This window comes from Rhinichthys klamathensis, unplaced genomic scaffold, assembly GCF_029890125.1.
Source record: "Rhinichthys klamathensis goyatoka isolate OS25496 unplaced genomic scaffold, OSU_Roscu_1.1 h1tg000220l_1, whole genome shotgun sequence".
Classification (NCBI taxonomy): domain Eukaryota; kingdom Metazoa; phylum Chordata; class Actinopteri; order Cypriniformes; family Leuciscidae; genus Rhinichthys; species Rhinichthys klamathensis.
In genome coordinates, this window is record NW_026606744.1 from 2,053,370 (window position 1) to 2,079,911 (window position 26,542).

The following is a 26,542-nucleotide window of genomic DNA, read 5'->3' on the forward strand; positions in this document are numbered from 1 at the left end:
TGTGATGTGTGTAATTTGACATTCTAACCTAATGTACGGAGACAAATCTAAGTAAGCCATTTATCGGGTGATTTCTGCGAAGACTGTAAACACAGTGTCTCTGTGGCACTTTTGACTTGACATAGTAAAATTTGATCAACCGATGGTGTGATTTTGGGGTATGACTACCTGTTTAGTTGAACGACACGTGATAGACTGGTGTAGAATTTAGAAATACCACACTAAACTACGCTACGTCAGAACGTAGGCTCACTATTGGCCAACGCTGGTCATGAGTGTGATGCTGGCCAATAGTAGTGAGCCTACGTTCTGACGTAGCGCTGCGCTGTTACACTACGTGAACTCACTCTGAGGCCCACATAGAAGAAAACGAATAGTTGAATAAAGTCGTTATTTTTGGGGGGTTTTGCGCACTAAAAGTATTCTCGTCGCTTGATAAACTTATGGTTGAGCCACTGTAGTCACTTGGACTATTTTAACAATGTTTTTATTTACTTTCTGGGCCGGCAAGTTTCAATTACAATAGAAGCCTATGGAGGAGTGAGACAGCTCTCAGATTTGATCAAAAATATCTTAATTTGTGTAACGAAGATGAACGAAAGCCTTACGGGGTTGGAACAACATGAGGGTGAGTAATTACTGACCGAATTTTCATTTTTGGGTGAACTAACCCTTTAACACTGATTCCAAGTCACCTGAAGCCCCATAATTGCTTTCTTGTCATTTTCTTCCTCACATAAAGTTATCAAATGACTTCAGAAGACTTTGAATATAGTGCTTGAGTAATATGAACTGCTTTTATGGTGCTTTTCTGTCATTTTTTAGTTTGCCACTGAAAGCCCCTGGTTACTGTCAACCCTTTGCACCTTCACCACACCAGTTTTGAGATTTGTTTAAATGTGACACAATGAATGAAGTGACACTCCAGAGTGCTTGAGTCCAAGATACAGTTTTGTGCTCTACCTCACACATTATCAAACAGTGGAGGGAAGCACTGCTCACCTAGCCGTAATCCTTATGGAGTGAATTGTGTCTGAAAAAACCTCATACCCTGGCCCTCGTTCTTTCATGCCTGACAGTCTGACTCACTCAAACAGAATTCCTGTGCTCAGCCTTCCTGCTTTTTGACATGCTGCTCAGTGGTCAGACCGTTAGATCAGGGACAGCTGATTTGTCTGATCTGTGATGTGAATCATCTTGTTCTCTGATTGTGAGGTCATCCTTCCCTTCCTGCCCTTCTCCAACGCGTGTGTGAGTCACACTTTCTTCAGATGGTCTGATGTTCTTAGTAGTGACAGACACTTCTAAGCAACAGACATCTTTTTTTAGATATACCTGAAAGATTGACCTTCAGTTCGTTATTACAGTTATTCAAGTTATTACAGAATGTCTTTTTAGCTAATTAAACATATTTACCATCTCAGGAATGTATTATAACTGCCTACAGATCATAACTGCTTAATTATTTAAAATAAAATCAATAATACATACTACTGCTCAAATGTTTGGGGTTGGTAAGAGTGTTTCTTCTGCTCACCAAAGGCTGCATTTGATCAGCATCATTACTCAAGGCTTCGGTGTCACATGATCCTTCAGAAATCATTCTAATATGCTGATTTGGTGCTCAAGAAACGTCTCTTATTATCAGTGTCGAACACAGTTGTGCTGCTTAATATTTTTGTGAAATGTTTTTGTGAAAAACATGATACATTCATATTCTTTTATGAATATAAAGTTGTAAAGAACAGCATTTATTTGAAATAGACATTTTTTTGTATCAAGTTAAAAGTCTTTAGTCTCAATTTAATGCATCCTTACATAGTCAATATACACTCACCTAAAGGATTATTAGGAACACCATACTAACACTGTGTTTGACCCCCTTTCGCCTTCAGAACTGCCTTAATTCTACGTGGCATTGATTCAAAAAGGTGCTGAAAGCATTCTTTAGAAATGTTGGCCCATATTGATAGGATAGCATCTTGCAGTTGATGGAGATTTGTGGGATGCACATCCAGGGCACGAAGCTCCCGTTCCGTGAATACAATTATTTAAAAATGAGCCTCTCCTACTCTTTTTGAAATGTTTGGATAGCACATTATGCATTATTTATTGAGTTACTTTTGGACTTGAAACTATGTGGGTGTGCAGTTTTTATCTCTAAGTTGCTATAGACTCAGGCTGGTATATCACACTGAGCTGTTATTTTTTAGCATGAGCAGGTTGCACTGGTTCCTGACTGAACTTACAATTTTAGGATCAGTGGCTACCCCATTCATGTGCATATACAATGGGATGCTAAAGTCTGACACTAAATTGAAAATACAGAATTAAAAATTTGATGTAAACTTTGAAATAATAGTTTGAGGAGTTAACAAACAAAAACAATATGATGCAACATATCCATACATATACAATAGTAATGATAATCAAATCATTTGTGATGAAGCATTATAAGTATGAACATGGTCAATAATCATCAGTTAAAGGTCTGTTTTGTCATTGTAGGTGGAAGCAGCGACTGATTCTGAGTGTGAAAGCAAAGGCTCTCGAGAGTATCAGTCTGTTGGGATTCAAGTGGAAGACGAGAGACGGTAAATACAGAGCACATCTGTTTTATCTCTATGTGTGAAAGGTTTGTGAGGTGCGATTCGCTGAAGTACTAGCTGAGTGTGAAATGTTGTTGTCTCTGAGTCATTTGAGATCTTTCTCTCTAATACAGACAGGGCCGATTTAAGCGGTCCAACAGTGTCACAGCCGCCGTTCAGGCTGATCTGGAGTTGGAGGGTTTTCCTTTAATGGAGGATAAAGGTCTTCAGTTTGGCGGAGGTTTTCAGCGTCACAGCGAGCCCAGCACCCCTACGCAGTACGGCGCCGTACGGACCGTCCGCACCCAGGGTCTCTTTAGCTACCGTGAGGACTACCGCACCCCCACGGAGCCTCCGAGTCCCCAGCGTAGCCCCGAGCCCTGGCTGGAGCCCTCGCCACGGGAACCTGTTGCCACTGTGGCGGTTACAGTGACGCCGCCCCAACCTTCGGATTCGGGAAGAGCGTCGCCCTCATGCAGGAGGGACGGAAGCTGGTTCATGCAGCTGCTGCACACGGAGACGAAAAAGATGGAGGGGTGGTGTAAAGAGCTGGAGGGAGAGGCGGAAGAGAACGATATGTCAGAGGAAAGTGAGTTAACAGAGCTCCGATTTCATGAGCCGTTAAATCTTTATATTATAATATTTGTTTGGTGGAGAGTTTGGTTTCAGGTTTCAAAGTGTCAGGTATGAATCCAAAGAAGTGTCACATTTAACCATGAAACGTTTGCAGAGCTCCAGGTTATTAGAGCCTCACACTGAGAGTGCTGCCATGTGAGCAATTACTTCTGTCAACATCTGTCAGGTTTCCATGGCAAAGAGCTCAGAGCTGCGCTGAGGCTCTGAACAACAGACTGAGAGAGACAATGCACAGAAATCAATGTGTAAGAATGCATTGGAGTATGAGTGTGAAAGTGTGAATCACTTGTGTTGTGGATTTTATGAGAGTATTCACATACTTTCAGATTACTGAATTTGAAGAAGAGCTTGCTTCTTGGCAGTCACAATTACTACACACTGCATCTGTCATGTTCCCATTGTACTTTGACCCTGCTGAAAAAGCTGGTTTACTGGTCTCAGATGGTTTAACATGGCTTTCCAGTTTGTGTTTGGCTGGTCGGCTTACTGGTCTCGCAGGCTGACCAGCTGAAATGTACCCAAGACTACGAGACCAGCTAACACCAACAAACTAGATTAAGCTGGTTTAAAATCCATGAAGACCATTTAATTGGGTGTTAAGTACAATTTCACCATAAACAACTATTTCTTGTGTACCTACAGCACTTAAACTTGAATACAGTTTTAGTTACTACCAAATGTAGTCAATGCAGTTTTTCTTAAATGTTTTTGAATGACGTCTCTTATGCCAACCAAGATTGGCTTATTTGGTAAAAAAAAAAAAAAAGTATATTTTTATGTATATAATATTTATATTTTTCATATAAAAACTATTTAAATATAGTTTAAAATGTAATTTATTCCTTTGATGGCAAATCTGAATTTTCAGCATCATTACTCAAATCATTCTAATATGCTGATTTTGTGCTCGAGAAACATTTCAGTTGTGCTGCTTAATATTTTTATGTAAACCATGATATAAAAAAAATTAGGACTCTGAAGAACAGCATTTATTTGAAATAGAAATATATAACACTATACATTTCTTTACTGTCAGTTTTATTCAATTTAATGCATCCCTGCTAAATAAAGGTATTATCTAAAAGTATTATCTATCAAATCTTACTGACCCCTACCTTTTGAACAATTGTGTACATGTAGTTTTTGCCTACATGAATACTTACAGATTTCACATTTTCAGCTTTCTAGCAGAAACATATGCATGATCATGTGTTCGCCAGTATATGAGTGTACAGTCAGACACTTTATGAACTCGATTAATTAACTGTATAGATTTGTGAGATTTTCAATAGCTCTCATGATTATTAAATATTTATCTCTCTTTCCCTGTTTGTGTATTAGTCCTGGGGAAGATCCGGAGTGCTGTAGGAAGCGCACAGCTCTTGATGTCCCAGAAATTCCAGCAATTTTATTGGCTTTGCCAGCAGAACCTAGTAAGTAACATCAGTGCACATATGCCAATTTGTACATGAGTTTGTGTTCTATTTATGTTATTGTGCTGTGCTTTGTACTCACGGCAGCCCTTCCCACGATGCACCACTGCACTTCCACGGGGGTCGTCTGTGCTGGAGTAATTGTGGTGTACTTGACTGCCTTTTGTTCCGCTGTCATATTTATTAGATATGATACACAGCAGCACATCAGTTGATCTGAGCCAGGCGTGCAGAGAACATAAATGACCAAGTACTGTGGCATACAAAGTAGAGCGATGTTTTAGAAAACAACCTAAATCCTGCTGAATACAATACTCTATTCAGTGGCATACACTCACAGTGGTTGATTAGGCCACATACAGATTTATGAAATAACAGTAAATGATAAAAAAATGTAGTCATTGCATCAAATAAAAATGCTAACACTTCAGCTTGACTTCAAGCTCTTACAGCCCTGAAATCTGTACACAGTATAAAGCTGTGCAACCTGTGGAAGATTAGTTGTGCCACTTAAAAGTAAAGATAACTCTTTAGATTAGGGAACACATATCCACTATTTACTAGGAGTTTTCCCTCAATAAACGTATAATTACTGCTTATTATTGATAGTAAGTAAGGTAGTTGTTGTAGTGGTTGTTTAGGTATGGGGTAGGGTTAAGGGATGTAGAATATGGTCATGCAGAATGAGGCATTATGTGCTTTATAAGTACTAATAAACAGCCAATATACAAGTAATATACATGCTAATAAGCAACTAGTGATCTAAAGTGTTACAAATTTAAGATGAAGAAATCTATTATCAATGCATTTAATTCTAAATAAAAATGTAAATAATTAAAATACCATGTTACATTTTTTAAAATTCATGTTAAAAATTAAATTTCACAAAACAGTACATAATAATTTGATAAATGCCATGTTTAAATGGCATTTAATAAAGCATTTAAAAATGTGTTTTCTTTATGTACAGTATTTGCCAAATGCTTTTGTTTACATTTATAACTTGAGTTTAAAAAAAGAAAAAATGTCATTATGCAGTTCACTCATCCAAACTCCATCAGCAAATGGAGAAGGAAAAGTATTTGGCAATTTTTTTATTTGAAAAAGTATTTTTCAGTTTATTATTATTTATTGTTATATTTAAAGGGATACTCCGCCCAAAAATGAAAATTCTGTCATCATTTACTCACCCTCAAGTTTACATTGTTGAATTTAGGGTTTAAGCAATTGCACCCAAAATCCTAGTAATTCCTCAAGAATGACATAAACCATAAACATCAAGTATGTAGTAGTGTGACAGCTGTATATTTGATATCAGTAAGTAGGACTGATATCAAATAATTTTTGGGTGGAGTATCCCTTTAACTATTTTTAACATGAATTTGAACAAATATGTTTGTCAACTTTTTGTTGCAGGACCCCAGTGCCATGCCTCGGCCCACCTCTCAGGACCTGGCCGGGTTCTGGGACCTGCTGCAGCTCTCCATCGATGATGTTACCTCCAAATTCAATGAGCTGCAGAAGATCAAGTCCAACGATTGGAGGCTTATTGAGAGTCCTGTGAAGAAGGTGAGAGCTGATTGGTTAAAGGACTTTTGATGGTCATCAAACCTAATCTCATGCTTCTGATTGTACTGATAAAAAATGTTTATTGGCATAAATACTACTGTTCAAAAGTTTGAGGTCAGTAAGATTTTTTTATATTTACATTAATTATGTTACAAAGAATCTAACTCAAGATGCAGTTTAGTTTTTTTTAGCTTTCTAGTCATCAAAGAATCCTGATTTTTTTTTTTTATCACAGTTTCCAAAAAAAATATATTAAAGGGATATTCACCGTAAAATTAGAATTAAGTCATAATTTACTCACTCTGGTGTTGTTTAAATGCAGTATGATGTTCTTTCTTTTTCAGAACACAATAGGAGAAATTAAAAAACAATGTTCCACTCACACTCGTCCATATAATGGCAGTGAATAGCGACCAGCATCAAGCTTTTAAAAAAGACACAAAAGTATCACAAAATGGTCCGATGCTACACGTCTCATATATTCCACATGTTCTAAGGGGTATTATAACGCTGTATTAACCCTCTGGGGTCCTTCGGCCCAAATGGACCCGAAGCATTTAAATATATATTTTTTTTAAATCATTGCTTTATCGGAATGGTCCGAAATTTGGTGACTTTGTTGGTACTTGGCATATGAACACCCCAAAAAATTGGGGACAGGATTTGAATAGTCTAAGTGGTTGTAAAAAAAATAGTCACACTCAGGACCTTCGGGTCCAAATGGACCCGCATAGGAAATGAATGGGAAATTGGCAAAAATGTGAAAATACAGAGTTATTTTGTGCGTACAAACTACAAATCAGCCACGATCCAGAAAAAAAGCACACAACAGTGAAGGGGTGAATCTATAAAACATCAAGAGTCCAAAACAGACACATCCACACACACACACACACACACAAACACACTTTTATACACATACACACTAATAAATTCAGATTACATATGGGTTTTGAATTATTAAAATGCTCAGTTTGTCCACCAGATGGCATCCATCTCATTTCAAAAATTGCTTTCATGAGGCCTAGGCTTGACTCTAAAATGAAATACAGCTTTAAAAAAAAAAAAAAAAAAAAAAAAAAATTTTTTTACATTTCTATTATATTCAATGGGGAAAAAATGGGTCATAATTATTGCATTAATATTAATTATAAATCATTTTTATTTTTGAAATTATCTCAAAACACAAAAAAAGAAAAGAAAAAATATTATAAAAAACAAGTAAAAAAAAAGAAAGATGATTTTTTTTTAATAAATATTAATCCCACCATTCCAGCCCATTTGGACCCGAAGGTCCTGAGTGTGACTCTGAAATGAAGGACCCCAGAGGGTTAAAGTCCAATGAAGATGAAGACGATCAGGGATCAAAATTAAAGTGAATATTTATTAGATAAAACTGTATGCTGTATTATGCATCCCAGACAAGTAATTGGCAATGTCATTTTGTAAAGAAAGACTTCACGTCCACGCACATAAGCATTCAAACGCGCATGTCTATAGACCAAACATGTGATATGCATGTGCAATGGCGTCACCATTTTCACAGATTCACGTTTTTGAAGTTTACACAGAGATGATAACGCTATCGCTTTCGAAACTGGTTTTCAAAAACTTGCACTTTAAAACGTTCATACGTCACGACCAAACTTTAGCGATTGGTTATGGCAGATCCAGAGTGGCTCTGGGCAGATCCAATAGTTTTAAACTTCAACAGAGTACCCACCTACAAGGAAGTTAACGCTTGTCAATGGAGCAAATGAAATGAATGAGAGTCTGCTGGGACCAGGCTACATCAAAATGCCATTGTCTTGTAAATGAATGGCCCTACAGTCAAAACCCGGAAGAACAATTCACCCCTGGTCCCCTCAGAATTTTCATATGGGTTTTTCAATGTACTGTATGAGTAAAATAAGGTCTATGGTGAATATAACTTGACGATACTTGGACGTTTTGCTCTACAACGTAAATTACACACACCCATATTGAAAACACAAAATTTGAAGCTGTTATGTTTATTTTAAAAAAAGAATAATTGTTCCAAAATAAGTAACTTGATAAGAGGCGAACACTGGCGAATTAGTATTCCAAGTTTTGAAGTCATCCCTGCAGCACTCTATTAACTACCATTATATGGACGAGTGCGAGCAGAAAAAAAAAAAAAAAAATTCTCATTTTGTGGTCCGAAAAATAAGTCAAGGAATATGGCATTAGAACAACACCAGGGTGAGTAAATGATGACTTAATTATCATTTTAGGGTGAACTACCCCTTTAAGGAGCGCAATTGTTTTCAGTAATGGCTGCTGAAAATTCAGCTTTGCCATCATAGGAATAGATTACATTTTTAAATATATTAAAATAGAAAACAGTTGTTTTAAAGGGTAAAAAAAAACCCCCACAATATTTCAGTTTGCAGTCTTGGTGCAAACTTTTGAACAGTAGTGTATAGTTTATTAATTAAATCAAATATGTAATATATCTCTATTCTGCTGCAGATATTACCTGACACACATTTATTTGTACATTCATATCTTGTGTTTGGATATTATTTGTTGTTGTTCCAGCTCCCGCCGCCAGTACCAAAGAAGACATTGCGTAAGAGTGTGACGAGGGAAAAATCTTTGGATCTCCCTGATCGTCAGAGACTGGAGGCACGACGACGCCTAATGGCGGCCAAACGCGCAGCTTCATTCCGCCAAAACTCAGCATCAGAGCGGGCCGACAGCATCGAGATCTATATACCGGAGGCCCAAACACGGCTCTGAGAGTCACAGGGAACACCTTTATAATACCATCATCATCATTCTCAGTAACAGAGCCAGTTCAAACTATCACAATACATTCATCAAGCGAATCAAAAGAAACAAGGGTTTCGTACCTGTCAATAGGGTTTTGTAACTTGTTTCAGAACTGCCTACAACATCCATGTGAAGTTTTTCCTTTTTAGGGAGACATACTTCACCAAAATAAACATATTGCACAACATATCGCAATTGTAGACCCACGTGATAATGACATTGCTTGATGAAGCAAAACTTTAGATTTAAGCTGTAATCACAGCGGAATATCAAGTCCAATCTGATGATCCCTTTGTCTTTATGACATCCATTTAGCACTTTCAAAATGGGAAAAAATGGCATTTTTACGCCTCAAATCTAAATTATTTATTTATTTTCATTAAATGAAGAAACCTGAAGAAAAGTCTTTAGGTTCGGTTCATCTGGTTTCATCCATTCAAGTTTAGTAGCTTTATATTTCCATGGTTACATTTAATTTCTCTCTCTTTCTTTCTTTCTTTCTTTCTTTGTATTTCTTTTTTTTCTTCCCAGTGAAGTTCATAGTATTTTTCTCATGAACTCTTTTGTGAGCATTTATGTAAGTGCCAGTGCTGAAATACCTCAATCATACATTTTAGACTGAAGCCGTAGGCCAGAGCGGACAGTCACAGTCACAGCCTTTTAAAAAACATTGTTGGTCACACTCTTATGGGTAAACTTAAATCTCAGCCTGAGGGTTTACACTGTCAGAGAGATTAGAGATCAGTTTTTATTATTCTCCTACTTACTGATATCAAATATACAGCTGTCACACTACTACATACTTGATGTTTATGGTTTATGTCATTCTTGAGGAATTACTAGGATTTTGGGTGCAATTGCTTAAACCCTAAATTCAACAATGTCAAGGTTCAAAAATGCATTTTTGCACTTTCTTCTTCTAAATGTATGTTTGTATGTATTTCCAAGGGAAATGAAGTTCTAAAAGATATTGTTGCAGTTGAATTGCAAGGTTTTGTGAGACTATTGATTTATTGTTTCAGGTCTCTGAATGTTTTCATGCCTCACATGGTCATTCATCAGTTTGCATTTATTTTTACTGAACCATTTTTCTCTCCATATGCTGTTATCAAGCATCTGACCCATGTTCTCCACAAAAAAAAACTTATTTTTATGTCCTTTCTGTATGTCTTGACAGAGAATCAATGATTCTGTCTCGGTTGAAGGAGATGTCGGGTGTTCCCATAATTATCTTGATGGCTTGGCGGTTGGTGATAGATGTTTTATCTATTAGACTGCCTGCAGTCCAAATACCACACATCTGTGAGAGTGTGCAGAATGATAAGTTAAATGTAACTCTATAATCAAAGTAGAACTGTTCTTGAGTCTATTTGATGGCATTTGTCCGAACAGGTGACTGCAGTACACAGGATGGTTGATTATATTAGATGATCAAAACCGAAGGTCAGTGCTGCTTTGGATTGTTATACAATCATTCAGAATATATCACTGAAGAGACCCACTTTCTGTTCCTGAGATTTTAGTTTCTGCTTAAACATCCAGCAGTTCAGCTGTAACACTATACTACACATATTCTGTTAATATGGTGTAAATGCATGAACACTTCTGGTTGTCTCGTCCTCGACTTGCGGACAGATTTAAAAGCCTTCTCAAAGAATTTTGTTTTATCCACAACATATCATTACAGAAATGGACTGTCTACCAAGCACGGTCACATTTCATTTCAAATGGCAAACTATTTCCCCCGCTTTCTGCGGTTTTTGCCCCGGCGTCATAAAAGCCGAAGAGGCCAAAGATTAGAGGAGATTAGTTTGATAACATCTACACAAATTCCTTGTAGCTTTACATTCTCAATATCCTTCACAAGATGACCTTGAGAAGAGCTTTCCTTTAGAAGCAAATATTTTCTTTTAATTTCTCTGTGCTCTGTACCTTTCTGCTTTAAGTCGTAGTTCAAACACAATTACAGCATTTCATCCAAGAGAGGCTTGTAACCGATGAAGATTACTTCACGCTAGAGGAAATTTTGGAAGTATTTTCTTGAAACGTGAGCCAAAACACAACGTTTCAGTTGTAAATTGTGTCTAAAGTCACGATACAGTGTACTAGCTCTCATTTCACACCAACAAAGGTTTTGATTGATTATTTTGCTAGTCATTATTTGAAACAAGTTCTGGGCAAATTACGGCTTTGTTGTGCGAGTCATGGCCCTCAGCGTTTACAGAAATCCAAAGGTCATTGCTGACGCTTTCCTGGCCTTACAAACTAGTCAAGACTGTTGAAATACACTCTAAACTGATGGGTAACACTTTAAAATAAGGTCTCATTTGTTAACATTAGTTAATGCATTAACTAACATGAGCTAACAATGAACAATATGTTTTGCAGCATTTATTAATCTTTGTTAAAGTTTGCTTAAGATATAGTTGGTCATTGTTTGTTCATCCTGATTATATGATATTTAATTTTTCATTATGGCGAAGTGAATGGATTCTGAAATGATTATTTTAAATCATGTTTTTCTCTATATCATGAGTAATTATGGTTGGTTATCCGGTCCTGCAGTGTGGCAGCTGTCCTTTCTGATTAACCTGCTCAATTATCAATATGCAAAACATGCCAGTAATGCAGGCAGTGTTTATATGCCAAATATGCTTATGTGCCACATGTTTGAACAGCTTCTGCTGTTTATAGATCCTCACACACACCATGTTTCATCATGACAGTCTGAAAGCGTTATGGTGAGCTGACCTTTAATAAACCACCTGGAAGAATAAATGCTCACTTCCCACCTTTTAAAACAGTGGAGTCAATTATCAAATGTTGATTTGTTTGTATGATGGCCATATTTTCCTCTACAGGGTTGCACTGGGTGGTCATCTTGTTTAACCTCATGTACATTTACGCTACTCATATGTACATTTGCTTCATTTATTTCCATCAAAATAAATCATATGTCAGTATTTATCAAAAAGAAATGATTCATTCAAAATGATTTACCCTCCGAACCACAGTATTTGAAAAACAGCCAACGGGCCGGCGCGGGTACCGGCGCGGACTGAGATGCCCCAGTTCTTGGTTTCTTCTTCTTGGGACTGGACTAATCCTGGATCTCAGAATGTGAAAAGATTATAAAATCTTAGTGAAAATAACAAGTGAAAAAGGTAGTTGTTTAGCTGAGAATATTTTCATTTATTAAACTGTATATCATATCTATATGAAGGGTGAATATAATACCAAATATTCATTATTTGTACAGAATTATATAAATAGTTATATATAAATTATATATATATATAATATAAATACACTTTGTTGAAGCAAAACTTTTTTTCTGCTCTTCCTTATTGGTTGAGTTGAGTTTCTTTGGGTGGCATGCACCATTCTGATGCTGAATGTGGGGTTTTCTGCTTCATTGCTTTTCCAAATCCCTTTTTTGAATGTTGTTTATTGTTACACTTATCAGTTTATTTTATTTTGTATGTATTCATGAAATGTTTAAATTGTGTTATTAATTTGTGTTATGAATTTGACTTTTTGTTCTTGGTCATCTGGATTATTTGTGTTTCTTTTCATGACTTAATTATTGCTATGATCATACATTGTAAATAATTCAGTCATTAAATTTTTGAAGGAAATGAGTTCTGTGGATTGTCTTGAATTAACTGAATTACTTTAACACAACACAATATCAACACAATGATTTTAACTTTTCCTAACAGAATTGTCTCAGAGGTGTTTTATTACCGGTTTTGACAAAACAAAAATTATCACTAATTTAAACCCTGATCTGAGTAAAAATAAATAAATAAAAATATAATCTGACTAAACTCAGTTCAAAGCAATACATCCATCAAAAGAGATTTTAATTTTTGCAGTACAGCACTACACAATTTCCACCGTAATATTTTTTAATAAATATTGAAATCTTCATTTGAACGTATTAACTATATAACACATAGTGAAAGCATTTAAAATTGGGGAAAGTGTTTAAATTTAAAGTGAATTCAATATATTTCTGCTTTTTCCTGCCAGCAGACGGCGACAGAGCAGCGTTTATAATAGTCATGTGACTAGATGGGGTCACATGATGTCTGTCGGTCTCTGGAGCGTTCGAATCGAATGTGAGTCACCGGCCGCCCGGTGAAGGAATGTGTGCAATGTTATTGTCGAGCTCGTGTCAAAAGAAAACATTATTAGTTTAACTCTTTCATACGCATGAAATAATGAGTTTCTTGGACATCATTTCGTCTACAAGAGGTAAGAACAAAGACAACACACTTTTCGAAACAACAAACTAAGCAGAGACTTGTAACGTCGAAAAGATGTTTAAGTTAGTTAGTAACGTTAACTGTAGAAAGCATAACTTAAAGCTAAGAGCAGACTGAACATATGAATGATGTTTAGTCTCCACCAGCTACTTTTACTCCTTCACATGGTGTTTAAGGTCAAGATTTGGTTTCACACTGCAGTAAAGGGCAGAGCATTTTCTCTTAGTGAGTAACGTTAATGCAGATAATTGGGATAGGTTGAGGGTGTGTCTGTATAATGTAATGAGATTTTTTTCTCGTTCTAGACTAGTAAATTGTTCCATGGAAACTGACTGTGAAATCTGAGCAATGTCCTCCCAGCCAGATAACTTAATACTGTCCTCGGGTCACAACTTAAGCATGGACTACTCCTCCATGGACATTCGACTGAAAATCATCTGCCTGAGCTTCATCTTCTACACCTTCATCTTCATCCTCTCTCACATCCTGTCTAAACTGCTGTTTCGCACATACCGCTCGTTGTCAGCCAAAGAAAAGGTGCCCATTAATATGTTAATGTAATGGTTGGTTTTTCATAAAAGATTCAGTTTTTGTTGATATGATATTCTACCATTTGGATTATTTTCCTAACATTACAATCTTTATCTTTGCTTCAAGGTCTTCTGGGATCTAGCTGCGACACGGGCTGTGTTTGGCATCCAAAGCATGGTGGCAGGGCTTCGAGCGCTCATGGAGGACTCTGCTGTCTTTTCTGATAAGATTCTCGGGCAGGAGGACTGGTCGTGGTTCAATGTGCTGTCCGCTACTGGCTTTTTTTTGTTTGAAAATGTGGCCCTTCATGGGTCCAACGTGGTGTTCCGGTCCTTCGATCTGCCGTTAGCTGCGCACCACTTCTTTGCCCTTTCAGGGTTTGTTGGGGCGGTTGTGTGGGACTGGCTGGGTCATTTCTTGCCTATGGTAACCCTGCTGATGGAGATGAGCACACCCTTCACCTGCATCTCCTGGATGCTGCTTAAGGTGAGACGCAATGGTCAAGGGAAAATGTTTTTTCTTGAAAACTCAATCAGTTTGTGAGATTTAGAGCAGTTTGTTAATAGATATGTTTGTGCAGGGAATTTTTTTGTGAGCAAAGGAGCAAATAAACTGTCTGAAGACTGTAGCGATCTTATGAAACGCCTCTGCTTTCTCACCTGTTAGACAGTTTCACTTCTATTTTGGTCTGGGGAAAAACATGTTTTTCTTCCTCTACTCAACAATTTATCATGCTTGGTCGCTGAGAACACTTCTATAGTTCTGCTTTATATTTGTACACTGTTCTTAGAAAGAGGAACTTTTTCTTTTTCACTGATAAGTTTTAGCCATTTAAGGTGTTGTAGGTGCTAGACAAGGGATGGGCAACTTCGGTCCTGCAGGGACCCTAATCAAACACCTGAACAAGCTAATCAATGTTTTCAGGATTACTAGACAGCTGTGATGGTGTGAACAGCTGTGAACACCTACCGGTGAGTTTTTATCAGGGTTGGAGAAGCTAAACTCCCCAGGACCGAAGTTGCCCATTCCTGTGCTAGACGGATGTGTTTGACCTTTGATCTCTTCTCACGACTTTTGGAGCATCTTGGGTATAACACAGCATTCTAAAAATGCAATGCTCAAGTTAAAACTTTTTTAAAAATGCATCTATAGAACATTTTTCATTCCACTGCCTTCATTCCTCGCATTTTTAATTGCAAAAATGCTTTCTGTAGTGGAACAACCCCTTAGGTTCACATAGAATGCTTTTTGCATTCCACTTTTCATAGTTTTTCTAGGTAAGCATGCGTTAGATGGACGCGTTTAAACGCTCCACTTATCGCCTTGCGTCTTGCAGAGTCTCATGCATGACACAGCGTTCTAAAAAGACGGCAAAGAAGTTAAAAGAAAATTGACTTTTAAAGAAAAAATGTCTAGTCTCTAGACTCGTAACATAAATATGCATTGCATTCTCATCATTGGCGCAAGGGATAGTATAGATATATATATTATCTATAAGTTTTCTTTTTCAAGTCAAATATTGTCTTGATGGATCAATAGTTTGAAGACACTCTTGCTGAGTGACATAAAGGGATAGTTCACCCAAAAAAGAAAATTCAGTCATTTACTTAACTTCATGTTGTTATGAACTTTCTGTGGATTTCAAAAAAATATTTAGGAAAAAAAAAATCCATACAAAAATTGATGAAACTTTCTACAAAATATCTTCTTTTATGTTCCACCAAAAAAAAAAAAAGCATACAGGTTTGAGGGTGAGTAAATGATGACAGAATTTTAATTTTGGATGAACTACAGCGATTTTAATTGTTCTGTCATTTGCTTTAGATTTTTTGAGATTATTAGAGCTCAGTGATTCAGATATTCCCCCTGTGAAGCTAATTATGAATAAACTACATTTGAATTAATAAAACCCTGTTTTGCACTTGGTTTTAAATGAATTCTCACATTCCTTCTCTTATTTGCTAAGATGGGCTGGTCCAGGACTCTGTTCTGGAAAGCTAACCAGTGGATAATGATTCACATGTTCCACTGCCGGATGGTTCTGTCCTACTACATGTGGTGGGTATGTTGGAATCACTGGGAGGAGATGAACACACACATCCCTCTGGTTCAGAGATTCCTGTTCTTCATAGGCCTCTTCCTGCTCACGTTCTTCCTCAACCCCATTTGGACGCATAAGAAAACCCTGCAGCTTCTCAATCCTGTGGACTGGAACTTTGACAACATGCCCACACCAGAGAACGGACCAATCCAAGACCAGGCACGACATAAACCCCATGCCAGCTGATTACTGCCAAGATCAATGCCTTATGGGAAATACAGTCTGAGGAAGACTGCAGCTATAAACGTCAGATGGGAGCAGAGAGATATTAGGCAATTTTGTGCAGTTGTGTTGCTTTTAGTGTGTGTTTTTTTTGAAGGTTTGTTTAAGAGCTTTAGGTTTAGCACTATCTACTACAAATTACAACTACACTAACCACTACAACGTGAGCACACAGATTGCACCGTTGGTAAAGTTTCTATATTTAAAGGATTAGTTCACCCAAAAATGAAAATTCTGTCATCATTATATCAACCATTCCAAACCTGGATAACTTGCTTTCTTCTGTGGAACTCTTTTTATCCGTACAATGAAAGTCAATGGAGTCCAAAACACCTTTTATTTTTTTTGGCAAATATATATATATATATATATATATATTTTTTTTTTTATATATATATATTTTTTTTTTACTTTTATTTTATGGACCAAAAAGCCATTAAAAGGCAGTTTTTTAATGTCATCTTTTGTGTTTTACAGAACAAAGAAAGTCATACAGGTTTGTAACAACATGAAGGTGAGTATGACAATTTAAATTTTAGGTGAACTATTTAAAAGGCTTAAAAAAAATGATTACAATTCTGATGCATGTTTCAGGGAGACTTAATGGGCCTGTATATATCATGAGATCCGTTTCATGCAACTTGCTTTCAACTTCCTGTTTGAGTTGAGTTGGGCGTCCTGAAAAAGTATTTTACTGTTCTTGTGTTTTGGTGTTTTGGGAGGGGCTGTTTGAGTCTCTTTTCTCTTTGTACATTGGCAGTAGGTGGAGTACAGGGGATCTTTGTCTTTTTTGATCTGATAGGCTCGTATTTGTTACTCCCAGAAATTCATTGTCTTATGATGAAGAAAATCGTGACTGCATCATGACCAAACATGATCTGTCATCTCAACCACTCTCTACTTCACTAAACGTCACTCAGTATCTGCTTTCTTTTTTTCACAGAGATGTTGTGCATTGGTGTTTTTCAATGGCTGTAGGCTGAGTTTAGTGAGCATGTGTGGATGTTTGACTAAACTCTTTGTGTTCTGCATAAATAGGGTTTGTTCTGACTGACTGAATTATCTTTGTAGGAAGGAATGTGTGTGTACGTGCGTACCAGGGAAGGATACGGGATGGAAAAGAGTTGTTTTATTTTACGATAGATTTTTGATCTAGAGTTCCTCAGTGTATGTGTTTTTGGTTAAACTTGATACTTCCTTTTTTTGTCATATTTTTTGTTTCTTTAGAAGGCGTTAAAGAGCAGAAAAGCAGAAAATTCACATTAATGGCATACAGCATATCAAGCAAATACAACAGACAAGGCAAAACATGATAGTGTCAAATTTATGTACATGTATACATACAATGCTACTGCCGGATATGAATGAAGGAAAAAAACAATGCTTGACCTCTGTATCAGCTCAGGGTGTTGTGAGGGTGATGGCGTGATGCACAAAGCAGGTGCAGTAGAAAATGAAATATTAATACAATACATTTTAAGGAATCTATTTTGAACTAATTTATATAACAGTGACAAAGCAATATTTGTGTTAAACCAAGAGTTTAACTAATATTACCTGCTGCTAAAATACATTTTTCACTTGGGTTTAAAAGGAGCATTTCACAATATGAGTCAGAACTGCTGATTTGTATAAATTGTTGGATTGTGTCACAAATGTATAGCAGGTTCGCTAAAGTAATAGTCTCTCTCAGCTACTTTATTATCATTACTGTCTGAGAGGGGGAAAATATACAAAATGTCACATTCCTCCCCCCAGTACATTTCATTTGGGAATTCATGTGTACCACAATGAATAATCAAAGTCATGCTTGATTATTTATATGTAAATTCCTGTTACATTTCATAGTTAATTTCAAATTCTAAGTTTCAACAATATTAAACGGTGGTAACAAACTACTGCCTGTGTTTCTACAATTGACTGTTGACTGGAAATCTCTTGTATATTTAAATATTAATCAGTGTTATATTGGGTGCACATTTCTGTTGAAATGCATTTGTTTTAATTAAAATATAGGTTTAAAATTCAAGATTCAAAGCTCATAAGCTACTGTTGATGCTCTTATGATTTATTGTTAAAAAAAGGAGAATAATAAAGACTAATAAACTAATAAAAGTTTTACCCCAAAATATGTTTGTTTGTTTGTTTGTTTTCTCACTAGAAACTTTTTGTTGTCTTGCAGAAGTGTTGTCCATTTGAACTCTTTACGGTTCAATGTAGCAGGTGCGACTCGATTGCACTTACCAACTTTAGACGTGAATGAGTGATTTCATCCACAGTGTTTTATCAGCTGTACAATTCCATTTCATTGGTGTGAATCAAGGGTGATTGGGGCAGAATTTCCATTTTGTTTAAGGCTTCTTTCCATAAATTAAAAACATCAACCACCAACACACGATACATTTCTGTAATACTGAAGAAGATGCTACCTATCCATTTGAACAGGAAACCAGTTTATATTATAATGAAAGGATGTGTGACATACCCTTTTATGTAAACTCAGCCAAAATTGGATGCCCTCATTTGTGTGACATCATGTAGGTGGACGGGCTGGCATCAAACAGGACGTTGACCCTGAAATGCATGAAGTAAGGAAAATGACAAGCTTTTGCTAGTTTTCATAATACGGTCACAAAACTTTTTAGTTCCATCAACCTAACTGGTTATTTTTGTTGCTGTAGTGCACCATATTCATGTTTCCATCAAAGGTTTGTGTAAAATAATTATGACCTTATGAAAACTAGCAAACTGGTGTCATTTTCCTCACGCATTTCAGGTTCGTGTTTCAAAGTCCAATCACCCTTAAAGGGATAGTTCACCCAAAAAAAAGAAAGAAAATTGTCATCATTTACTCACCCTCAAGTTGTTCCAAACCTGTATGAGTTTCTTTCTTCTGCTGAACACAAAAGAAAATTTGAAGAATGAGTAACCAAAGAGTTGTGGGGCACCATTGAGTAACATAGTATGAAATTTAAAAAGAAATACACTGAACAAAATTATAAACGCAACCATTTTGTTTTTGCCTCCATTTTTCATGAGCTGAATTCAAATATCTAAGATTTTTCTATGTACACTAAAGGCTTATTTCTCTCAAATATTGTTCACAAATCTGTCTAAATCTGTGTTAGTGAGCACTTCTCCTTTGCCGAGATAATCCATCCACCTCACAGGTGTGGCATATCAAGATGCTGATTAGACAGCATGATTATTGCACAGGTGTACCTTAGGCTGGCCACTCTAAAATGTGCAGTTTTATCACACAGCACAATGCAAGAGATGTCGCAAGTTTTGAGAGAGTGTGCAATTGGCATGCTGACTGCAGGAATGTCCACCAGAGCTGTTGCCCGTGAATTGAATGTTCATTTCTCTACCATAAGCCGTCTCCAAAGGCGTTTCAGAGAATTTGGCAGTACATCCAACCGGCCTCACAACCGCAGACCATGTGTAACCACACCAGCCCAGGACCACCACACCAGCCCAGGACCTCCACATCCAGCATCTTCACCTCCAAGATCGTCTGAGACCAGCCACCCGGACAGCTGCTGCAACAATCGGTTTGCATAACCAAACAATTTCTGCACAAACTGTCAGAAACTGTCTCAGGGAAGCTCATCTGCATGCTCGTCGTCCTCATCAGGGTCTCGCCCTGATTACAGTTTGTCGTCGTAACCGACTTGAGTGGGCAAATGCTCACACATTCGATGGCGTCTGGCACTTTGGAGAGGTGTTCTCTTCACGGATGAATACCGGTTTTCGCTGTACAGGGCAGATGGCAGACAACGTGTATGGCAGCGTGTGGGTGAGCGGTTTGCTGATGTCAATGTTGTGAATCGAGTGGCCCATGGTGTCGGTGGGGTTATGGTATGGGCAGGCGTATGTTATGGGCAACGAACACAGGTGCATTTTATTGATGGCATTTTGAATGCACAGAGATACCGTGACGAGATCCTGAGGCCCATTGTTGTGCCATTCATCCACTACCATCACCTCATGTTGCAGCATGATAATGCACGGCCCCATGTTGCAAGGATCTGTACACAATTCCTGTAAGCTGAAAACATCCCAGTTCTTGCATGGCCAGCATACTCACCATACATGTCACCAATTGAGCATGTTTGGGATGCTCTGGATAGGCGTATACGACAGCGTGTTCCAGGTCCTGCCAATATCCAGCAACTTCGCACAGCCATTGAAGAGGAGTGGACCAACATTCCACAGGCCACAATCAACAACCTGATCAACTCTATGCAAAGGAGATGTGTTGCACTGCGTGAGGCAAATGGTGGTCGTCACACCAGATACTGACTGTTTTTCGGTGTGTGTGTGTGTGTGTGACCACTAGGCTGCAGTACAGCACCGCAAAAACACTGCAAATATTTGCCAAACTGTATTTATGTAACTTTGGACATTTGTGAAAGGGATCTATCTACTAGCACGAAATATATTTTTGGAAACAAATGATTAAAAAAAAAGTGTGATTTCGGAGCTAGAGCAAGATAACCGAATTATAGCCTAGTATACTACTGAATGAAACAACTTAATGTGTTTTTGTATTTAGAGTCGTTTTTAATAGTTAAAGCACAACCTACTTCAAAATAATCATGATTTGGTTTTAATTTTTTTTCATTAGGCGCTTGGAAAACAAGTAATTATGTGAAATGCGGTGATCCTGCATTGGCTGTTTATTAGGTGTTAGATAGGTGTTTATTTCACCTATTTATTACAACAAGCACTGTAAGATTTTTTCCCAGCAAATGCATTCATTTATTTATACTAATTAATGTGGGACTCAGGGTGTGAGTGAAGCAGAAGGTGCAGCGGAACGGTTCAGTTCACACGCATCACGTGACACACATTGGAACGCGTGTGTCCATCCACACGAAGAAGCGCAAGAAATTTGACTGACGTGTCTTGAAACCAATGAGAGACCGGGCAACAAAAGGCTCGACCAATGAGGACGGAGTGGAGGGCGGAGACATAGAGTGGTTGGCTCGCGTTTGGGAAAAGCAGTGGAAAAGTTGCCTACTGTCTTTAAAAATGATACAGTGAATATTAATGAAGTTGGGTCTGTTCTGCAACTAACCGGCGTTGCGCACCATAGACGGGATTTAAACTTAATTTACTTCAAAGATCCAGAAAGATGGTGAGTAGATAAAGCATGCGTATGAAATTCCCAAACACTTCCACTGAAAGTCTGTTATGTGTGAAATAAGTTTGTAATTTGTAACGCGCGTATGTTCATCGTGATATTGATTTACCTTGGTGCAGATTCCACCCTGCAATGAAGCTTATTGTCTGAGCGCGGTTGCAGTGTTCAGGTCTTTTTAATAACATAAACTGAGAAGTTTTCAACATCTGCGGCTGATGGGGCGGCTGCGCTTTTCCTGTTGGATTCCGCTTTACGTGGCAAGTGACAACTCCGCACAGTCATGTTAGATTTTATTAAAAATCTATACAATGCAGTATTAGTAAACATCGAGCTTTCATAAGAACCGCCTGATTCATTGTGTAATCTAATCTAAAACGTGTTGCACAGTGATGCATGTTCAAAGATATCTTGGAAATATCAGTGAATTATAAAATTGTGATTTACAAGCCTGGAAAAGTCTAATGTGGTCTTGGATTATTTTAATGATTAAGAATCGTCCCAGTTATGACCTAGGCTAGCTCGTTGTGGTGATTTAAAGGTGCACCCCATTTTCTTTAACTTATTAAAAAGTTTGTTTTAAAATTAAAACAAATAAAAAAATTAACCAAACATTTGAGAAATGTGACTAATATGATTTACACTCATGTAAGATGAAGACTCCAATCATATCAGTCTTCTAGAAAAAGAAGATTTTTATTGTGAATGGAGGGGGTCCCTCCTCTTGGCCCCCGAAATGTTGACATCACATGCAGTAACCCGTCCTGTCATGTAATTGACTGAATGTTTACTTTATATCCTATATTTACTTTATAGAAGTCATTTGACCAGAATGAGTCCAAATGTCCAAACAAGACACCTGCTGGAGCGATGAAACAATTTCAAACAAACTATATATAAAAGTCTGTTAGAAACCAATGACTTCTATTATATGGATGTGTGCAGTAAAGAAGAAAATGCAGATGAAATGAAACAAAATAAAAAATATAGCCCACGGCTTTGATGCAAGCCAGCCGCAGTTAGTACACACACGCTAGTTGCATCCACGCTAATGGGTGCTGCTACTGGGATAAATTAGAACCTGTCAAACAACTTACTGAGTGCACCGTACTTTTAAAGAAATAATTGGGAAAAATCGTGGAAATGAATTGCTCAAAAAACCCTGCTAGAATACAAAAATCAATTTACTGTTCCAAAAATAAAAATTAATACCACAGATGCTTATCATAGTGACCTTCAGTATGAAAATATAAATTCAGTTTGGCTACTCATTCTTGACATTTTTGGAAGTTTTCGTCCTTCACAATATAGGCACTCTGTACTAGAGCTGAAGGATACACTCTTCTTGCGTGCCTGTTGGAGAGAAGGTTGCCGAACAGTTCCCAAGTAAAGGGCCTTTCTAAAGATCTGAGCTCTCATTCACACAGTGTGTCATTCAGTGACAGTTCAGAGCTTTATACCTCCTATTAAACATGAATCAAATGTTTGGAAACATTTAAGGAATGCTCTTTTTAATTAGTCAAACTTTTCCACTTCCCCTCAGTTTTACGGCATCATTTCCTTCCCTGGGAGCTGCAGTGCTTTCAGGAATCTGAGGCCCTCTGGCCTTTTCCTAGATGAGTGTGTGTGATACGGGGGAAGAGCCCTCTCATGTGCGACTGCATTGTTTGGCTCCATGCTTGTCCGACTCACTTTGCATCAGAGCACAGGAGAGGACAGGATTTGCTCAGATTGCAGGCAATTTGCTTAGCAAATAGCCACACCACTGGAGCAGGGCAGGGGGCTTCTCCTCCCACAGGGATCTGCTCTGTAATTAAAGACTGTGGATTACAAGCTTTGTTTTCAAGCTTGCTGAACATTGGTTCAATCTACATCCAAACGAACATTTCTTTGAGTTGTTCTCTAGTAGTGCTTACACATGCAGAGGTTGATATACAAGTGTGCTCTTTAGGAACGAGTGACATTACATCTCTGTGATTCAGTGTGGAGTGGCAAGGCTTTCCTTCAGGAATCTGCAAGGAAAACGGAATTTATGATGGGGGGACTTGTAATAGTGGGAGAAGGAGACAGAAGTTAGAGGGAAAAAACTCTTAGTTTGCTTCATATTCATTGAGTTGTTTTGTTGTGCTGCTAACAGAGTCTGGGCAGATGGTGTTTTGTTGGGTGATCTAGCATTGTGGTCATGCAGTACACTTGGGATCCATGTTTGTTAATTGTTAGATCTCCCGTGTCCATCTATGAGCTTGTGTGTTCTGTGAAGGATTACTGAAATCCGCTGAGAATCCACAGAGATGCCAAACATGCCAGGAGTGATGCAGCTTCTCAAAGTTCATTCGCTTAAGCACTACGGACTTGCCTTCTCTGAAACTTTTAAAGGGATAGCACTCAAAAATCAAAATTCTATCATCATTTACTCACTCTCATGTTGTTCCAAACATGTATGACTTTCTTTCTTTTGTGGAATATATTAAGATTTTTTATAATGAAATATAATGAAAGTCAGTGGAGCCCAAAAAAACAGCCCTGAATTCCACTGACTTTCATTCTATTGACAAAAAAAAAAAAACAGAGAAACTTTTCTAAATATCTTCTTTTGTGTTCCACAGAAGTCATACGGTTTTGGAATGACTTGATGATGAGTAAATAATGATAAATAAAAGATGTATGTGAACTTAGAATCTAAACATTATTTAGCCTTCATAACTGATTTGCAGTTCTTTTGTTAACATAGTGACACAGATAACAGTATCATGGATGTTATGTTAGACTTCATCAAACTTAAAGGGATATTTCACCCAAAAATGAAAATTCTGTCGTCATTTACTCACCCTCATGTTGTTCCAAACCTGGTGTGCGTTTTCCCAAAAGCCATTAAGTCAAGGTAGCCATTGACTTCCATAGTATTTTTTTTGTCCTCCTATGGAAGTCAATGGCATTCTTCAAAATATCGTTCTCATTTGTGAAAATCTTTGGGTGAACTATCCCTTTAATTTCTCGCCTCCTCATCCTCGGTCTTTAATGTCTAACCCAGCAGGATTTGACCTGCCTGTGTGTGTGTTCTCATTGGGTGTGTTTGCTTGAGGTCACAGAGTCTGCTTTACTGGTCCGTATTTAACACATTTCAAGCTGGTTTATAGGAGAAAATAGATGGATGGCATGTGGCGTTTGCTCTTCCAGGTCATTATTTAGTGGTTTGTAAAGTGTACTTCTGTCAGGAATTCTAAATGTGAGTTAAACTTTTGACCCTGAACAGCAGTCTAGACATCTTTACAGACTCAATGGTAAGACTTTAAGGCATTTATTGTGATAATGTGTTATGTGAGGTGTTTACAGTTAGCAGTCATTCCTTAAAGTTCACATGAAATGGAAATTCACCCTATTTTCTACATGCATGCATGTTTTTGATCTTATTGTTTACAATTCATCCGTGTTTGTTTTACTTTTTTATTTATTTTTTGATCCTGTCATTTTGTTAATTTATTTATTTTTGGCCTTTTTCCTTTATTGGATAGAGGAGACCGGAAAGGAGAGAGGGGAACAGGATTGGGAAAAGACCTCGAGTCGGGACTCAAACTCGGGTCGGCCGAAGCACCACAAGGCTCCGACAAGCCATAATAATACATTTTAATCAAAACTTCATAACTGGATCTTTCGGTGAAATGACAGACTTCTCTCTGGTCTGATTTTGATCTCTCTGTCCAATCAACAATTGATGGGTGGAACTACATCCCGCCCTACTTTTTTTTTTTTTGATAATCCGTTTAATAGGCTATATACGGTACGTCACAATCCAGAAGAAAAGAGCTGCTGCTACTTTCACTACATAGAGATTTTAAGTATCAGTTGTTTGCTAATGTTAAAGTTCACCCCAAATTCCGTCATTATTCGCTCACCCTTATGTTGTGGTATAACTTCCTTTTTTCTGTAAAAACAAAAGAACATTATGCAAAAGTTGTTGTTTTGGGTCTGATCTTAGTTCACAAAATCGCTCTGAATCATTAGTTCACGAATCCAGTCCCCTTGTTCCCATTGCAGCGGTTCCCAGTTCTGCAAGAATTGGAAACTGTCCATACTGGATGTGGCAAACCGACCGTTGCAAATTAATTTGTCCTTCCTGTAAGAAGTAACGCAGCGCTTGGAGTACGTCAGAAAAGAACGGAGCATCAGTTCACTGTCAGGAATTTGTCCAGTCATGTTGTGTCATTTCGCATCCAGTGTGGATGGCATAACCGATTATAATGGGTTCTATTATATATTTAGTTGTGTCGTGTCATGCAGCTCACGTCTGGTGTATTTCGCTCTGTATCACGTGTCTGTTGTCCTCTTTAGCCATGAAGAATTGTTGTTTACTCTGTATGAATTCAATTTGTGTGGCATGATAAGATGAATTCTGATGGTTTGGACTAAAAATGAAGGTAAATGTGCGCAATGAGGCATATCGGTGTGTATTACACTAACAAACTGACTTCATTCTCTCAGACATGTCTGAAGTGATACAGGAAGCAGCAGACTGGTAGAAGCCCTGAAGCCACATTTCAACAGCAGGGTTTTTCCCTTGCCCTGCACAATTACACACCCTGAAGTCAAGCTCAAACTAAACATTGATCAGCTCATCATGGTCAATGCTGACACTCCCAACTCTCTGGATGTTTCATGCACATTGCACAAGCCTAGTAAACACAATTGATCTTCTTATGCGTTTTGTAAAAAAAAAAACCCATTTGATTTTCAGGGTAATATTTTAAGTAAAAATTAAGACAATTATTAATGTAATTAAAATATCCTTATGATTCCTATAATGAATGCTGTTTGAGTGTCTATAGTTTCACACCAGCGGTGTGGTTGTGAGTTTTAGTAGTGTGGTCTGCAAAATTGCCTGTCTGTTGTGTCATCAGAACAGAGAAATAAAGCTTGAGACTGTCATGTAGGATTGAATTTATCTCCCATCACAGCCTTTTCCTAAGCCACAGACCTCTGAAACTAGTCATTTAAAGCTCCCTCGTGTTAACTTACCTGTCATTTAAGTGATATATTGCCATGGTGTCATAATGTTCTGAAGGCAAATGTGCTTTGTTAAGGTTGATCCATAAATTAGTGTTTCTGCACACACAGCTCAGATTTTTGTGTTCTGCACAGGTGTGTTGTTATTTCAAGCTTCACACATTCTGTCATAGCTCTGTTTCCTGTTGGTTGTGTGTGCGTGCTCCAGGTAAACCCTGTGTTGTGAGGTGTAATACCTGAAATTTTTT

The 26,542-nt window shown here is 37.6% G+C and overlaps 3 protein-coding genes across 6 annotated transcripts in view; all 3 read left to right on the forward strand.

Annotated features, from left to right (window-relative positions):
* Positions 1–9,524, forward strand: part of dlgap2a (discs, large (Drosophila) homolog-associated protein 2a) — a 185,337-nt gene extending 175,813 nt beyond the window's left edge. Inside the window, exons 10-14 of the mRNA XM_056264368.1 lie at positions 2,509–2,594; positions 2,723–3,177; positions 4,566–4,657; positions 6,074–6,226; positions 8,789–9,524. Of these exons, the coding sequence (XP_056120343.1) occupies positions 2,509–2,594; positions 2,723–3,177; positions 4,566–4,657; positions 6,074–6,226; positions 8,789–8,989 (987 nt within the window). The 3' untranslated portion in view covers positions 8,990–9,524. The remainder of the gene's footprint in view (positions 1–2,508; positions 2,595–2,722; positions 3,178–4,565; positions 4,658–6,073; positions 6,227–8,788) is intronic.
* Positions 9,525–13,162: 3,638 nt separating this feature from the next.
* On the forward strand, positions 13,163–16,187 carry cln8 (CLN8 transmembrane ER and ERGIC protein). Its single transcript, XM_056264370.1, has 4 exons — positions 13,163–13,282; positions 13,599–13,830; positions 13,951–14,310; positions 15,791–16,187. The coding sequence occupies exons 2-4, from the start codon at positions 13,642–13,644 to the stop codon at positions 16,109–16,111; spliced, it is 870 nt and encodes a 289-aa protein (XP_056120345.1). The 5' UTR covers positions 13,163–13,282; positions 13,599–13,641; the 3' UTR covers positions 16,112–16,187.
* A 5,021-nt stretch (positions 16,188–21,208) lies between these two features.
* arhgef10 (Rho guanine nucleotide exchange factor (GEF) 10) overlaps positions 21,209–26,542 on the forward strand; it is a 51,673-nt gene continuing 46,339 nt past the window's right edge. For all 4 annotated transcript variants that reach the window (XM_056264373.1, XM_056264372.1, XM_056264371.1 and 1 more), the window contains exon 1: positions 21,209–21,290. The gene's annotated coding sequence lies outside the window, so the exon portion shown is untranslated. The remainder of the gene's footprint in view (positions 21,291–26,542) is intronic.

Coding starts and splice junctions, on each gene's coding strand:
- cln8 (XM_056264370.1), top strand. CDS start 13,642: ATGTCCTCCCAGCCAGATAACTTAATACTGTCCTCGGGTCACAACTTA. Junction 13,831..13,950: donor CGTTGTCAGCCAAAGAAAAG/GTGCCCATTAAT, acceptor CTTTGCTTCAAG/GTCTTCTGGGATCTAGCTGC. Junction 14,311..15,790: donor TCTCCTGGATGCTGCTTAAG/GTGAGACGCAAT, acceptor TTATTTGCTAAG/ATGGGCTGGTCCAGGACTCT.